The sequence below is a fragment of the Marmota monax genome, unplaced genomic scaffold (genome assembly GCF_021218885.2).
Source record: "Marmota monax isolate L192 unplaced genomic scaffold, Marmota_monax_Labrador192_F-V1.1 WCK01_AAM20220418_F8-fsc00010, whole genome shotgun sequence".
NCBI classification, from domain to species: Eukaryota; Metazoa; Chordata; class Mammalia; order Rodentia; family Sciuridae; genus Marmota; species Marmota monax.
The window spans coordinates 27,956,930-27,974,496 of record NW_026692321.1 but is presented as its reverse complement, the minus strand read 5'-3'; the positions used below and the strand labels follow the sequence as shown (position 1 = coordinate 27,974,496).

Genomic DNA, 17,567 nt, shown 5'->3' with positions numbered 1-17,567 from the left:
TGAGAAATACTCCAAAGCCAATTAAATATACATAATTGAGGAATTACTGATTTTAAAAATGCTTTTATTTCCTTCATTATTATGTACAATATAGTATTGGCAATGTTATATGGTTTTTGTGGACAATTAACTTGGGCAAATGTTAGCTTAAAACTAAACTGTGGAAATAATCAATTACTTTTAGAAATTTTCTGGCTTTGCATTAGTAGGCAAGAAATAACAATTTAAGCAAAATGGTAATTTGTAAATAGGGGACATTAAAACAAGGTAAGAAGAAATTTCACTCATTGTTACTTTAATCTCAATAGTTCCCTGCCCCCTTTGTGTGTGTGTGTGTGTGTGTGTGTGTTGCCAGGGATTGGACTTAGGGCTTTGCACATGCTCTATCATTTAGCTAAACTTCAAGCCCTGCAGATATTTTCCCAGATAGACCTTATGTGTTTCTTTTTAAGTATCCTGTGTTTGGGATTTTGGGGGTGATCGTGGTGAATTTTTTGTTTGTTTGTGGTTTTTTTGTTTTGTGGTGCTAAGGATCAAACCCAGGACTTCACATATGCTAAATAAGCAGCTCTACCACTGAACTAAATCCTTAGCCCCTTCATAGTCCCATTTTAATCAATTTCTCTTGCTAATCTACCAACGTTCTCTTTCCTTCAAATTCTGATTAAGTCTGCCATACCATTTCTTCCTTAATAGACAAACCGCTGTTACAAGTAGGATTGTATTGGAAGCCTGAATATATTTTTTAAAATTTTTTTTAATTGTAGATGAACACAGTATCTTTATTTTATTTATTTTTATGTGGTGCTGAGGATCAAGCCAAGTGCCTCACACGTGCTAGGCAAGTGTTCTACCACTGAGCCAAAACTCCAGCCCCCTCAGTATATTGAGATGGGAAATCTGTAGATGGACTAGAATGGAGAAGAACTAAACATAAATCTAGATTCTGATATTACCACTTACTGGTATTAATCCCTTTGAGCCTATTTTTTCCTATTTAAAATTGAGATAACATAAATAACTTTACCTGGATATAACATATTAGGTGGCTGCTACAACCTTGATCCTCTGAACAGTTCCTGATACACATGGTCTTTACCATGTCCCCAAGACCCCAATCCCAGCAGGACCTGACCAGAAGGCAGTAACTGACCACTGATATGTGTAAAGGTCTGTTATGAAGTTTCTTTTTTACAGGAGTGCCCTTTATGTTTGATGATGGCTGCCTAAATCAGTCTAACTCCACCTTGTGTGTTTTGAATTTGAGATAAATCAAAAGTGGTAGAAGCAGAATCAAGAGAAGCAGAGTGTTGAGCCACCATTAGAATAGGGAGCCAGGGGTGAGCAGACTTAAAATATCTGTTTCTGGTTCCCTTTGGCTTCTTTCTTAACTTTGCAGAATCCCTGTGGTGTTCCTTTAGCTGAAGGTGTTCCATGCATGGCAGCAGGGAGAAAGGGTGAGCCAGACTAGACACCTTGGACATCTGAAGCATGCAAATGTGGTTTGGGTTTTAACATTCTTTTTGAACTTTTCCCGAATTAAACAGCTTCATAATTCATTTCAGAAATTTCTCGCTACACATTAGGAAAAAACTATTGATCTGAAACTACATTTGTGTTCCTTTTATAGTGTTCTGCATTCAGTTGTTTTGTTCTGATTCTTTTCCTTTTCTTCTGTTTTTTGCTCGTCTTCCTCCTTTTACTTCCTCCTACATTTCTCTGTCTCTTGTTTTTTTCTCACTTCTTTTGCTTCCATTAGTGGAACGTATCAATATAGAAAAACTCAACTTTTCTGAGTTATAAATATTCCTAGTTACAGAAGTCATCCAAACAGTCTCAGGACCTCAATTCTGGCAGAGAAGATGCAAACAGTTACATACAGCATAATCTATTCATATATCTAGGTGGTAGTTAGGTATTTAACTTTGTGCTTGAGAACCTGAGTTATGTTTTATTCAGTTTTGTGTCCCAAATATATAACATGGGGCCTAGCATATAATAATAAGTGAATGTTTGGTGAATGAATGAAATGAGCCACATTGAAATAGCCAACAATTTACTTTATTTCCTTCATATAGAAAGAGCATAGTTACAAAATCCTTTTCTCCCTTATATTACACAAAAATTTCATATTGTTCTTTAATTTTGTTTTTTGTTCACTTGGGAGAAAAAAATCCAAAGAACTTGAAAATATTAAGGAATTACTTAAAGCCTAATTACTAAGGCTAAAGCCATTTTTTTAAATGCATTTTTTTAGTTGTAGTTGGACGCAATACCTTTATTTTATTTATTTTTATGTGGTGCTAAGGATTGAACCCAGCACCTCACACATGCTAGGTGAGCACTCTACCACTGAGCCCCAGCCCCAGCCCCTAAAGCTAAAGCCATTTTAATTATTTTGTACCTGTCATTAATTATATCATCAAAATGAATTAGACTTAAATTTATATATATATAGGTTGAGATATTTTTGAAAATCTAAAATTTATTTTAAAATAATTTTGAGACTTCATGTTCAATAATACAATAATACTCTTCAAATTTATGTACATTTTCTATGATTAAATCCTTAGGTTTTTGTTTTTGTTGTTTGTTTTGGGTTTGGAGGTTAAACTCAGGGTCATTTAATCACTGAACAACATCTGCAGCCCTTTTTATTTCTTATTTTGAGACAGGATCTCACTCAGTTGCTTAGGGGTCCTCTGAGTTACTGAGGCTGGCCTCAAACTTGTGATCTTCCTGCCTCAGTCTCCTGGGTGGCTGGAATAACCAGCATGAGCCACCATTCCTGGCTTTGGTCATGTTTTGAATAGATTTGAAAATTAGTTATAAATTAATGTTAAACCGGTCATGGTGGTACACCCCTTAATTCCATCAGTTTAGAAGATTGAGGCAGGAGGATCATAATTCAGTGCCAGACTGGGCAACTTAGCAAGACGCTGCCTCAAAACAAAAAATAAATAAAAAGAACAGGGAATGTAGCTCAGTATTGGAACACCCCAAGGTATGATCCTCATTACTACAAAAAAATAAAATAATTGAGTCATGTTAAGGTTTTTGGCTTTTAATTATATGCTGAACGTGCCTGGCAAATAATAGTTAGTCAATGAAAAAAATAACATATATCTGAATGAACACACCTTATTTTCATTTGTTGTTGTTGTTGTTGTTGTTTTTAATGTGAGTAATAGCAAGAAAAAGAATCTATACTTTTCTCCTTCAAGGGTTGATAAACTAAATTTTCCATAGGAAATTGCTGAAATCCACATTTCAGATTATTGACTTTAGCATTGCAAATAATGACTTTTGTGGTTAAGCTGTGCTCCCACACTTTGTTTTTAATATTGATTTATTTATATTTTAGTCACATGTTCACCAAGAACCAAGTAAGAGAATTCCATCTTGGAGTGGTCGCCCAATCTGGATGGAAAAGATGGTAATGTGCAGAGTAAAAGTTCCACACACGTTTGCTGTTCACTCTTACGGCCGCCCCACAATATGTCAGTACTGCAAACGGTTACTGAAAGGTCTCTTTCGCCAAGGAATGCAGTGCAAAGGTAGGATTGAATGTTTTCTTTCAGTAAAATTTCTTTTTTTTTTCTTAATAAATATAAAATATTTTTAGTTGTAGAGGGACACAATACCTTTATTTTATTTGTCTATTTTTATGTAGTGCAATGGATTGAACCCAGTGCCTCACATGTGCTAGGCAAGTGCTCTACTACTGAGCTACTAAAATATTTTTATTTAGAAGAATTTGCTGAAGAAATTGTTCTTCTACTTGTCAGCTTTAAAAAGAAAGGTGTGTGTATGTGTGTGTGTGTGTGTGTGTGTGTGTGTGTGTAAAAGCATATAAAATATATGTGTCCGGGCTGGGATTGTGGCTCAGAGGTAGAGCGTTCGCCTTGCATGGGTGAGGCACTGGGTTTGATCCTCAGCACCACATAAAAATAAAATAAAGATATTGTGTCCACCTATAACTAAAAAACAAATATTAAAAATATATATATGTGTGTATGTTAACAACTTTTACCTGCAGTGTTTGTACTACATAGCAAGCATTGTATAAAATCATTAGTACTAGCAGTCATTTTCCATTTGTAAATTGCTTAAGATCACATACATAGCTAGTGGAGCTGGGGATGTAACTTACCAGTATAACACTTGCATAACATGCATGAGGCCCTGAGTTTAATCTCCACCACCACAATAACAAAAAAAAGTTACATCACTAGTACACAGAAAAACAAGAATTTGGCTCTTGTAAGGTAAGTTATGGTTATCTACTATGTGGTTACCTACTATATGACTCTTTCAGGCATTAGGCTTTCTCTCTTTTCTTTTCATAATGGGGATTGAACCCAGGGCTTTGTGCATGTGAGGTAAGTGCTCTACCACTGAGCTGCATCCTCAGATTGATGAGTTTTTAAATAAAGCCTGTTAACTCTGCCACTGGATTATTAGATTAACCTTTTAGGATTCTAGAAGAATAATGTTTTGTGCTTATACTGGTTCAGAAAATGTCAAGTTAATATTTCTGAATAGCTGAACCTTTTCAGTGATCCATATAATTATAATCCAGCAATTCCTGTTTATTATAATATGAATTAATACAGTTAAAAAGGAAAATAGTCATTGTTTTCATTCATTTGTAAAGCTAAGAAAGCAAAAAAATTGTTAACAATAAAATTATATGGGGTCATTGATTACTCTTCATTTATTCATCCATCTATTTATTCTTTTATTTTCAAATTCCTTTCCTATACAAAAACTTAATGCAGCTTGAAGTCATGTGTAAAATCTAAGCAAGCATAAATAAATTACTTAATAAATGGGTAAGAACATAAAGAAATAAAAATGCCTACAATTAGAACCTATATACTACAAGTGGACCATTTAGCTTTACATTTTCTAAGGGAAAATGGAACTTGTTATTTGCAGAATTTGCGAAGTTTATGAAATTAAAACCTAATATGTTGCTTAAGAGATATACAAGATATTAACATGTATGATTTTTTTACTAGGACCTCTCCTAAAGACTATATTTTACCTAATGTGAAGTTTATTACCCATCAAATTATTAAGTTCATGGCTGGTTTTTTCTATAATGACTTTCAACCTATGCTGCTCATGTGATACATGGGATTTCCTTGACTCACAAGAGTTACAAAGCATTGTAGATCAGGACTCAAATTATTTTTACCCAGTTATTTTTGGTAAATTAATCTCAGAGGCAGTGTTAGACATGGTTACATTAGTGGATCTCAATTTTAATGTTACTTAAAAAGCTCATTAGGACACAGATTTCTCAGCCTTACTTCTAAGAATTTACATTTCTAACAAGTTGCCAAATGATGCTGATGCTGAGCTGGGGATCGAAATTTGAGAACCACTGAGTTATACAGTCATGTTGAATAGATTATATCTGATTCTATTCTGCAGTGCCATCAACTCTGAGGTTCTTGTAGGCAGAAGAGAACCATTATGTAGAAATGGAGATGTTATGTCTAAGAACCTTAGTCCTTTCTTATAGGGCTGTATGTGAAAATCCTTATTAGAATATATGTGGAGTCTCAGTCTCCTTTCTGCGTCTGGTACCTTTTAGCATCTGTATCAGGTTTTAATACTCAGAAGATAAAAATATGTATCTGACATACATTAGATGTCAGCTTAAAAGACTCTTATAGGAGATTATCAGCTTAAAATACAGGAAATACAGTGAGATAAGAGATACAATGCATGTGAGATAAGAGAAGTAAACATGGAGCTGCCAGCACACTTTTGCAGTGTTATATTAATGCTACTAGCCCCATTATACAGATGAAGGTCCCTGGTGGAGTTGAGTAATTTGTGGAAGGTTAAATAACTATTAAGATGTGTCATCAGAAGTTAACCAGACCTTTATTGCAAGACTTGAGTTCTTAGTGGAGGAAGATACTATTATTTTAGCAGAAATATCATCATTAGTATTTATATTCCATGTGTGATTTAAGGAAAGTCTAACCACATCTGATATTGCCTATCTACATATAATAATAATAAGCCATATATTTTTATTATAGATTGTAAATTCAATTGCCATAAACGCTGTGCATCAAAAGTACCAAGAGACTGCCTTGGAGAGGTTACTTTCAATGGAGGTAAAATTATTTTTCTTAATTTCTGTAAAAGAACAGAAAAGATCATGATTCCTTTGTGTATTACCTTTGTGTCAAGTTATATTTACATATTTTACTTTGTTTATTTTTCTTTTTTAAGGTTTTTTCCGATTTAATAATCAAGCAAACTATAGAAATCAGTGATACTATTCATTCATTAATAATTATACTGTTGGGCTGGGGATGTGGCTCAAGCGGTAGTGCACTTGCCTGGCATGCATGTGGCCTGGGTTCGATCCTCAGCACCACATACAAACAAAGATGTTGTGTCCACCGAAAACTAAAAAAAAATAAAATAAATAAATATTAAAATTCTCTCTCTCTCTCTTTAAAAAAATAATAATAATTATACTGTCCCATCTTTCCTCTAGCCACGTTCCACTTTGTTGTTTAAAATAGCCAGTAGTGCTACATATTAACTTCCATCTGTAGACATAAGAAGATCTCTTTTAAAACCCTGCTGTTCTTATTCTTGCAAAGTTCCTGTATTTATTAGCTTTTTACTATGTTATACACTGTTCTGAACTCTAGAAATATTTGACATTTAAACATAAGAAGAACAACCCTTTGAGATAAGTACCAAGAAATGAGTAAACAAGACATGAAATAACTTGTCAGAAATACAGCCAAAGTTAGCAGAGTCAGAATTTGGACCCATATGATCATATGATCTGGGTACCTTAGTTCATAGTCATTGAAACACTATCCTACTGTCTGTCATTGTGTTGTCATGTCCCCCCTACCCCTTCTTGCCGGATTTCTGTTCTCACGACTAAAAGGCTCAGGGGTCACTCTAGTTAAACTGGGCTAACTGGGCTGCACGAAATAACCACACAAGAGACACAAATACCTTTTTCTTTGGGGTTCCTGTGACGGCTCCTCTGACCTTAAGGGTCCGCAGAAAGAGAGAGAGAGAGAGAGCACACGCGCTGACCCCTTTTATTGAGGAGAAGCTATTCAAATGAGGCAAGGGGTCAGGTTTCAGGGGGCTGAGTCTATCTTCATGATGTCCACTGACAGCAGGTTGACTGACACCTGGGTAGGCCACACCCAAGGGCACAGTAAGAGGAGGGGACACACACAAGGCACTTCCATGGAAGATTCTATCCTAAACAGGGCAAGGGGTTATATTACAAAGGAACAGGTGAGCATAGCTTCACCCATGGGGCTGTAGCAAGACACACCCATTTCTGTGACTGAGCGCCTCAGCACCCAGCTGGGGAGTGTAACTCAGTCACCGGTAAGGTTGGCCTCCCACATATGGCCTCCCACACCTTCTCTTTTCAAGATAATACTAAGCAAAGACATTACCATTTTTTGAATGAAGGAGGAAGGGCTCTAAATTTTCAACATATTTTTCCTTTGACAATTTACATGACTATTAAAAAAATAATATGTTATTCTGTAGAAAAAGCATAACAAATGAAAAATTAAATTACTTGAGAGTTTAACATTTTCTTGTGCTGGGAATGTGGCTTAGTGGTTGTTTGTGTAGTATGTATGAGGCCCTGGTTTCAGTCCTAAGCACCGCAAAATAGAAAAAGAAAATTTGAAAAACAGAGTTTAATGTTTTCTCTTGTGGCATGCTTTCCATTGCTACTGATTGTCTTGGTCTGTTCAGGCTACTATAATAAAATACCAAAAGCTCAGTAGCTTATAAATGACAAAATTTTTTTTTATAGTTCTAGAGGCTGGGAAGTTCAGGGTGCTGGCAGATTCTATGTCTGGTGAGGGTGTCCATCTCTTGGTTCATAGATGGTACCTTTTAGCTGCATCTTTAGATGGTATAATGGGTAAACCAGCTCCATTGGGCCTATTTTATAAGGGCATTATCCCAATCATGAGAGCAGATCTCTTATAATTTAATCATCTCTCAAAGGCCCCACCTCCTTATACCATATTATTCTGGGAGTTAGGATTTCAGCAAATGGATTGTGGGTACAAAGAGTCATTTGCACCATAGCTAGGTAACATCATTGACAAAGTAAAGTTGGTTTTATTTTTCAATTAATCTTTATTAATATAGTTTTCTATGACTGAAGTCTTCTCTAAATTTACAGTTCATGTATTTGCATTTTTGTATCTTTTTTCCTTTGACAAATGGATATGAAATACTATGTATTTTAGTGTGCATTTCTCTGATTACTATTGAGTTTGAGCATCCTTCAGATGTTTATTTGTTATTTAGAATTTCTTTCCTTGTAAATTGCCTGTTCAAATGCTTTGTTATTTTTGTTTGTTTATTATAGATTTTCAGAAGTTGTTAATTCTACATACTAATCCTTTTTGAGTTATGTGTGGTATAAGTAGCTTCTCAGTGACTTTATTTTTTAACAGATTTAAGATGTAATTTGCATACCTTACAATTCATCTAGTGGATACATTCACAAAGTTACATAGTTGTAACTGTAATATTAGAACATTTTCATCACCCCCAAAATAAATTCCATAACTAGTGGTTCCTGTCCTCTACTTCCTGCTATCCCTGGCAACCTCTAATCAACTTTTTGCTTTTGTCTATTTTAGACATTTGTATACTTGGAATTACACAATATATAGTCTTATGAGTGGTTTGTTTTACTTAGCATTAATGTTTGCAGGGTTCATCTCTATTGTGGCATCTGTCAATACTTAATTCATTTTTTATATATATTTTTTTTAATTTTTAGGTGGACACAGTATCTTTATTTTATTTTTATGGGGTGCTGAGGATCGAACCCAGTGCCTCATGCATGCTAGGCGAGCACTCTACCACTGAGCCACAACCCCAGCCCCACTTAATTCATTTTTTTATTGACAAATAATATTGCTCTTCAGGTTTATGCTGCATTTTTATTTATCCATTCATCAATCAATGGATGTTTGAGTTATATTGGGACTGTTAAGAATAAGGTTGCTATGAACACTTGTATAATTTTTCAAAGGAGATATTTTCATTTCACTTGGATGGATACCTAGTAGTAGAATTGTTGAGTCATACAGAAACTTCATGTTGAACATTTTGAGGACCTGTCAGACTTTTCCAAAGCAGCTGCACTATTTTACATCCCACCAGCAATATATGAAAATCTAAGTTTTTCTGTGTCCTCACCACCTGTTGTTATCTGTCTTTCTGATTATAGGCATCTACTAAGTGTTAAGTCTATCTCATTGTGGTTTTCACTTGCATTTCCTTGTTGGCTAATGATATTGAGCATCTTTTCATGTGCTTGTTGGCGGTTTTTATCTCCTCTTTGGAGAACTTTCTCTTGTGGTCCTTTCCCCATTTAACTAAATTATTTGTTTTTTTAATTATTGTTATAAAAGTTCTTCAGATGTTCTGGATACAAGTTCCTTATGTAATATATAATTTACAGGTATATTCTCCCATGCTGAGGGCTGTCTTTTCACTTTCTTAAGGTGTGGTGTACCCCACAGAAGTATGTTTTTTTTGATGAAATCCAGTGCATGCATGCATTTATTTTTGTCACTTAGGTTGTTGGTGTTGTATCTAAGAAGGCTTTGCATAAACCAGGATCACAAATATTTACTCCCGTGTTTTCTTCTAAGCATTTATAGTTTTAACTCTTATATTTTAGGTTGATCTACTTTGAGTTAATTTTTTAATATAGTTTAAGAAAGGCATCAGACTCAATTCTTCTGTATATAAATATCCAGTTGTCCTATCAGCATTTATTTAAAAGACTATTTAATTCTTTCCTCATTGAATTATCTTGGCACTGTTACTAAAAATTTTTTTTTACCAAAATGTAAAATAGGGGCTTATCTTTTACTTTGCTTATATGCAGTACCTTGTGTCATATGGAAATTTAAAATTCTAACATAATCAAAATTAATTTTGTACCTCATGATTTTGTATCTTTTTGTGTGTGTGTGGGGGGGGGGGGGGATTGAACCCAGGGCTTGTGCATGAGAGGCATGCACTCTGCCAACTGGGCTATATCTCCAGCCCCCATTTTGTATCTTCTTTAAGAAATACTTATTTATCTTGAATCACAAAGATATTTTTCTATATTTAAAGAGTTTTAAAATGTTTTTTCCTGTTTAACAGACTACTTAGATATGTTATTTCATTAACATAAAACTCTGAAATTCATTTAAAACTTTGCCAGAACCTTCCAGTCTGGGAACAGATACAGATATACCAATGGACATTGACAATAGTGACATAAATAGTGATGGTAGTCGAGGCTTGGATGACACAGAAGAGCCATCTCCCCCAGAAGATAAAATGTTCTTCCTGGATCCATCTGATCTTGATGTGGAACGAGATGAAGAAGCTATTAAAACAATCAGGTAACACGTGTAGATGTTGCAGACTGCTTCCAAAATCATGGTCAGGTTAGGATCTCCATTAAGAAAAACTTGCATCTCTTTAAGCAGAACTTTAAATGTAACTTAAAATCTAAGTTGCGGCTAGTTCTTTACATGCACTACAGTATTTCTGAAATAAATATCATTTTTGCCATCCATTTTTCTTAAAAAGAAAAATATTTAAATATAGTCTAGATTTAATATCTACTTATGGGGCAAACCACAAGGTGTCAGTATTAAACCATCAGTTAAAGCAGCCATTTTCTTCACACAGGCAAATTACCTGATGATAGAAATAGCAATAAAGAATACATTCCTGAGAATGTTGCATAAAAATGAAGACCATGAATTTGAGGGTAGTTTTCATACTAACACAGTTAATCTATTAGCATTTTTGTACAAATGTTACTGGACTATAAAACTTTTAAATATTCACTATTATGTAAATTAAATATTCATTACCTATAGGATATACTACTTTGTAGTAAGATGTAAGCATTTTTGGCAGGTTTTGTTTTTCAGTTGGCAGTGAAGAGTTATTTAGAGAAAAATGGGTCATTTATCAATCTCACATGGCTGAGTCATCATTTATTTACTTTGACTTTTCATTAAATTATAGCTTTTATTATCATTATCATTACTAGCTAAAACTTGATGTTTACCCAGTTTGGAGACTGCTAAAAAAATCTAGCTAGTTTTCTAATCATGGATACCTCCTAGTTTAAGAGAACATTATTTAACTGTTTGTAGATGAACTTTCAAGACTATATTTGAGATATATATATGTATACACATATTTATACACACCAGATTGCTCTTTTTCTCCAGCTATAGTTACTGAGCCACATTACAGTATAATCTGATTGGACTGATAACATTGGGTTTATTTATTTAAGAAAGAATTATTTATGAATTATTTTCTTTTGGGGCTGGGATTGTGGCTCAGTGGTAGAGTGCTTGCCTCATACATGTGAGGTACTGGGTTCGATCCTCAGCGACACATAAAAATAAATAAATAATAAAGGTTTTGTGTCTGTCTATAACTAAAAAAATATTTTTTAAAAATTATTTTAGTATTGACTATTAGAGGGGCTTTCGCTAACAACATAATCAACTGAATTTGACATTTGAGCCATGTGAATTTGAGTATATGTATTTTGCCATATTATGGATTTGCTAATTTATCATGCTGCCTAGGCAAGAAAACAACTCCACAGCAAATCCAAATGAGATTAGACCCTCCTCCAGGCTCCAGATCTTCTAGTTAAGGAGTATTTTTACTGCTGTTTATTATTTTCCTATTTTTTTGTGACCCTCCAGAAAAAAGTCATTTACTCATGTAAATAATGAATATTTAAAAAATATTATCTTAGTTTTCTATGTATCATAATAATAGGGTTAACTTATTTTCTTTTGAGTAGTTGTCTGTCTTCCTAAGATGGTTTAAAAAATTTTAGCTGTTACTTTAAAAAGAGACTTGATGAGCTTATAGTATTTATGATATTTTTTAAAAAAATCTAAATTATAAATATTTATAAATGTTAAATATTTTTTAGTCCATCAACAAGCAATAATATTCCGCTAATGAGAGTCGTACAATCCATCAAGCACACAAAGAGGAAGAGCAGCACAATGGTGAAGGAAGGGTGGATGGTCCATTACACCAGCAGGGATAATCTGGTCAGTAATTACATATCTTTTAATATGCTAGTGAAACTTGCTTCTGAGTTTTATTTTCCATACTTTTAAAATCAAAATGAGGATGAAATGTACGTATATATTAAGACATCTGTGTACAATATAGCAGTATGTAAGTTACACTGGAATTATAGTTACACAAGCTTTTGAAAGGCATAACATCTAATGTGTTGTCTTTACAAACTGAAAGAATAGTCAAGATTCAAAAAGATTCTGAGCCAGTCATGGTGGTGCACACCTGTAATTCTAGCAACTGGAGACTGAGGCAGGAGGAATGCAAGTTCAAGGACAGCCTAAGCAACTTAGCAAGGCCCTAAACAACTTAGCGAAAGAACCTATCTCAAAAAAATAAAAAGGGCTAGGGAAGTGACTCAATGACAATAGTGCCCCTGGGTTCAATCCTGAACACCCCCGCTAAAAAAGAATCCGATATTATATGACAATAAAGAGTAATGAATCAAAACATAATGAACTACAAATAAAGGTGGAAGGAACTAGAACCTTATCCAAAGTCATTGTAAGTTATTACAAAGATAGAGGCATCTATTTTTATGTAGATTTTGACTTAGTGTAAATAGTCAAATTATTTTTTAGATCTAGCTAGCAAAGAAAAGGAATGGTGAAATTATAGTGGGATGGCAGTAGATATGAAGAGTTAACTTAGTGTTGTAGTTAAGAACATAGACTTTATACGTAGACTGCCTGAGTCTATGTGACTTACTAAAACTGTGTGAACTTGGGAAAGTTACTGATTTTCTTTATGCCTCAGTTTTCTCATCTGTAATATTGTTATAATAATAGTAACTACCTCACAGATCCAAGTGAGTGAATATGTAAGAAAAGTTTAGAACAATGTTTGACATGCAGTAAGTACTCAAGAAAGTATTTAATAGCCATTATTTTGTTATTTTTCTAAATTTGATGAAGGTTACTGAAAGACTTTTTAGTAGACCTTTTAAGAATATTTAGAGTATTCAATACATTTAGCTGGTTTTAAAGAAGTTCTATTTGATGACAGGAGTACAGACTATAGATGTATATATATATTATTATTATTATTATTATTTTTAATTTAGTCCTTATCCTTCTAAATGGAACTCTGAGTGATACATGTTTGAGAATTTAGCAGCATATCAAAAAGGTACTATATCACATCAGCAAGGTGAGAGGTAGATAATTCAATAAATGGCATTGGGACAACCACATAGCCATTTTGAAAAAAAAAATCATAAACATAACACACACTCTACATGGAATAAACCTAAGTAGATCTAAAATTTAAATGTAAACAAATTGGGGCTGGGGTTGTGGCTCAGAAGTAGAGCGCACACCTAGCATGCATGAGGCACTGGGTTCAATCCTCAGCACCACATAAAGTAAAATAAAGACACATGTCCACTTATAACTAAAAAATAAATATATAAAAAAAATGTAAACAAATTAAACCAGTAGAAGAAACTGTAGAATTATTATTTATAAACTGACAATAGGAGGAAAAAATCAGTAAATTCAATCTTGTAAATTCCACATGGCAAAAACCAAATAACAAGCTGGAAAAATTATTTTTCACTCGTTTTCTAAACGGGTTAATTCCATAATATGTGAATAAAGCCAATAAATAGATATGAAAAAGATCATATCACAGTAGGAAAATGGGAAAAGAATATGAAGAGAGGGCTGGGGTTGTGGCTCAGCGGTAGGGTGCTCGCCTCGCACATGTGAGACCCTGGGTTCAATCCTCAGCACCACATAAAAATAAATAAAATACATTGTGCCCATGTATAACTAAAAAAAAATTTTTAAAAAAAGAATATGAAGAGAGTTCACAGAAAAATGACTCTTACATATAAGAACTTGATTTCATTTACAATAAAAGAAATATCAATTTAAACTTGCACTGAAATACCAGTTTTTATTTTTCAGAATATCAAACATCAAAAAGTTTAATAATATACTGCATTAGTGAGAGTATGAGTAAAATAGTACTCTCATATGTTGCTGATGAGACTGCAAATTAAGTCTTGTATAGAATAATTTAACACTATTTTTAAAATTACACATGCACATATTTTTCGATCCAATAGGTCAGTTTCTAGAAATTTCGCCAGTAGGTAAATTATGTATCTGTGTGTATATGTCTTTAACAAATACATATTTATATGAGCATGCATACATTTCTCTAAAACATTTTCCAAAAATCTAACAACATTGTTTGAATGGAATGAGGGTCAGGAATAGGATCTGAGTGACTGTTGGAGTGATACTCTATACCTTATGTTTTGAAAATTTAGAATCATAGATTTTAAACTTATCAAGAATACACACTTGGGCTGGGGTTGTGGCTCAGTGGTACAGCACTTGCCTCGCACATGCGAGACCCTGGGTTCGATCCTCAGCACCACATAAAAATAAATAAATAAAATAAAGGTATTGTGTCCAACTACAAAAAAATAAATATTTTTAAAAAAGAATAAACACTTATGAGTAGAAATTAAGGAAAAAGAAAGTATAAGTTCTTTGGAGGAATTATTTTTGAACCTCACCATCTTTTGATCTCTAATTTATAGAGAAAGAGGCATTATTGGAGACTTGACAGCAAAAGTCTAACATTATTTCAAAATGAATCTGGATCAAAGTATTACAAGGTAAGCATTTTACATTTTATGAAAGTTATTAAAATATTTTATTTTTCCAAATATATATAAATATATACTGTTATGGCCCTGCCTAATATTATTTATAGAAGTCACTGTTAAATTTCTTATTGAAGCACCTATTCTCCACCCCTCCACACAACTCCTCTCAGCAACCCTGCTACCAAAGATTGCTTTTTGGTTGTATGTGTGGTTTTGTCCTGTCAAGTTGAAGCTGCTTTGATTTGGGATAGTGTGATTTAGATTGGACAGCTTAGAAAGTCCATTTCATTGCCTATGCAGAAGAGCCCACATTATCTTGGGCTCCAGTTCCCAGTTATTTATTTTTACTCTTCATCTCCTTTGTATAGTCTTCTTCCTTGGCTTGCACCACTTTTTGCCATGTCACAGACTAACACTAAACAAGATTATAAGTGTAGCAATTTGATCAGTAAGAAAGAATGGGAGGAAAGTTTCATCTTTCACTGCTCTTTTGGAGCCCTCCAGTTTAATGTTCAATACCAGTACTTTCCATAGAGGGGAATGAAATATGGTCTCTAAAGGAAAAGCAGCTAAAAATTAAAGAATTGGTGAAAATATTCAGTGAATGAAATGTGGTTTCATGCTTAGAACAATCTAAGCTACTCAGAAAGATAACTTGAGCCTGGAAGTTTGGAGCTAGCTTGGGCAACATAGGGAGACCCCATCTCTTTAAAAGAAAGAAAATGCACAGAAGCACAACAACATGTTTTTAAGAATAAACTTTTTTTTCCTTAAGAAGTAGACTGAACATTAAATGACTGGTAGTTGACTTCAATTGACAGAACTGGGGAGTATTTATGTGACCTCTAATGACCCAAGATTCTGCTTTTTCTGCTTCTTGCTCACTTTGGGGCTATAACTTGCAAAAAAAGTAGCCACTAGAAAAATAGCTGTTAAGCTAATTTAATGACAAGTGGAAACTGAAAAAATGTTGGCTATAGTGGCACACTACCCTCCTAAATCCTTTCCTTCCTGCATCCTAATAATGTATTATAGGCCTAAATCTTTTGTTATACTTATCATATTTCATGCTCTGCCTTTCACATTGATAAACATGCAGGTCATTTAAGGCAGGCATTATCATAAGACTTGATTCTGTGTTCAGTATACCACATATTTTGTTTAATGGAATGGAATATTTAATGGAATTTTTTCAAATGCATGTCTTAAATTTCTAAGCTTATTTAAAAATGAAAACAAATAGGTATTCATATTTTTTTAAAGTTTAATTTTTTACTTACACTTTCAGGAAATTCCACTTTCAGAAATTCTCCAAGTATCTTCACCACGAGATTTCACAAACATTTCACAAGGCAGTAACCCACACTGTTTTGAAATCATCACTGACACTATGGTATACTTTGTTGGTGAGAACAATGGGGACAACTCTCACAATCCTGTTCTTGCTGCCACTGGAGTTGGACTTGATGTAGCACAGAGCTGGGAAAAAGCAATTCGCCAAGCCCTCATGCCAGTGACCCCTCAAGCAAGTGTTTGCACTTCTCCAGGGCAGGGGAAAGACCACAGTAAGCAATAAGATAGTTGATGACTTTTTCTCCTCTTTGGTTTTAAACATTTTGGGATGTGATTATGTTCCCTTGTGTATTCTTAATGCTTAGCTTAAGCTTTATATCGTTGATTCCTTTATAAAATTATGCTATTATATACACATGTGCGTGTGTGTGCGCGCGCACACACACACACACAGCCCAGAGCCAGGCTCCAGAGTAAGTCTCCCTACATATAAGTAGCTTTACCAACCTGCTATATGTTCTTAGTCAAATACTTTCCCTCTCTGTAGTAGTAACTGTTTCATGGAGTTATTAGTATTAAATGAAAGGGAATCTATAAAGTACAGAACAGTACGTGGCATCTATGAAGTTTCACTGGATTAAATATTCTGTTAGTATTTTTGCATATGTTGAGATATAAACAAGCAATAAAGTATTATGTTCATACCATACCTACAATCAGTAAATTCATACCATACTCATGATATATGTGAAGTCAGAAATGTTCATTTAAGTGAATTTTAAAAATTCAGCAATATTAAGAATTATTGAAACACATGTTCTACAGTGGGAAAATTTGTAAAATTAGCCCTAGATTTGATAAAGGTTTGAGTGAATAGTTAACAATCAGAAAATCACAGTATAATGCCACTTATACTCCATTGGCAATATGGAGAAAAAAGTCATTCAAGAAATACATTCATATTGAAATAAGTACCAGCCGCTTGCCAAATATAGTTTATTTCACTTTACTTACATAATTTTTTGCAACTCTTTTTGGTATTATGCTAAGCCCTGAGATAGAATACAAAAGAAATAACAAAAATCAAAAGGGCTATATGATATACATAAGTAAGTAGATGGATGCATTACTCAAGAAACTCTGATGTGGATAGGAAGAGAAAGCAAGAGACTTCTTAGTAGAATCTGATTTGGACTTTGGACATCAGGGAGTAATAGATTAGGCAGAGCTAGATAAAAGAGGTAGGAGAGTAGTATTACCCTAGATAAGGAGAATAGGGGTGATCAAAGGGATGATGATGACCATGTACATCTTTGCTGTTTACTATTGATATTGTGAGGGATAGGTAGATGGATATTTGACAGTGATTCTTAAGTTCTGGGAGTTTTAGACAGAATCTCAGACGTTCTCATTAAAACCAAGAACCCTTTCCCCAGAAAACAATGAAGACGCATACACACACATTTTA

General features: G+C 33.9%; 1 protein-coding gene across 3 annotated transcripts in view; it reads left to right on the top strand.

Annotated features, from left to right (window-relative positions):
• Positions 1-17,567, top strand: part of Prkd3 (protein kinase D3) — a 69,901-nt gene that overhangs the window by 30,754 nt on the left and 21,580 nt on the right. For all 3 annotated transcript variants that reach the window (XM_046441662.2, XM_046441661.2, XM_046441663.2), the window contains exons 6-11: positions 3,365-3,557; positions 6,063-6,140; positions 10,271-10,454; positions 12,029-12,152; positions 14,738-14,815; positions 16,095-16,371. In XM_046441662.2, the coding sequence (XP_046297618.1) occupies positions 3,365-3,557; positions 6,063-6,140; positions 10,271-10,454; positions 12,029-12,152; positions 14,738-14,815; positions 16,095-16,371 (934 nt within the window). The remainder of the gene's footprint in view (positions 1-3,364; positions 3,558-6,062; positions 6,141-10,270; positions 10,455-12,028; positions 12,153-14,737; positions 14,816-16,094; positions 16,372-17,567) is intronic.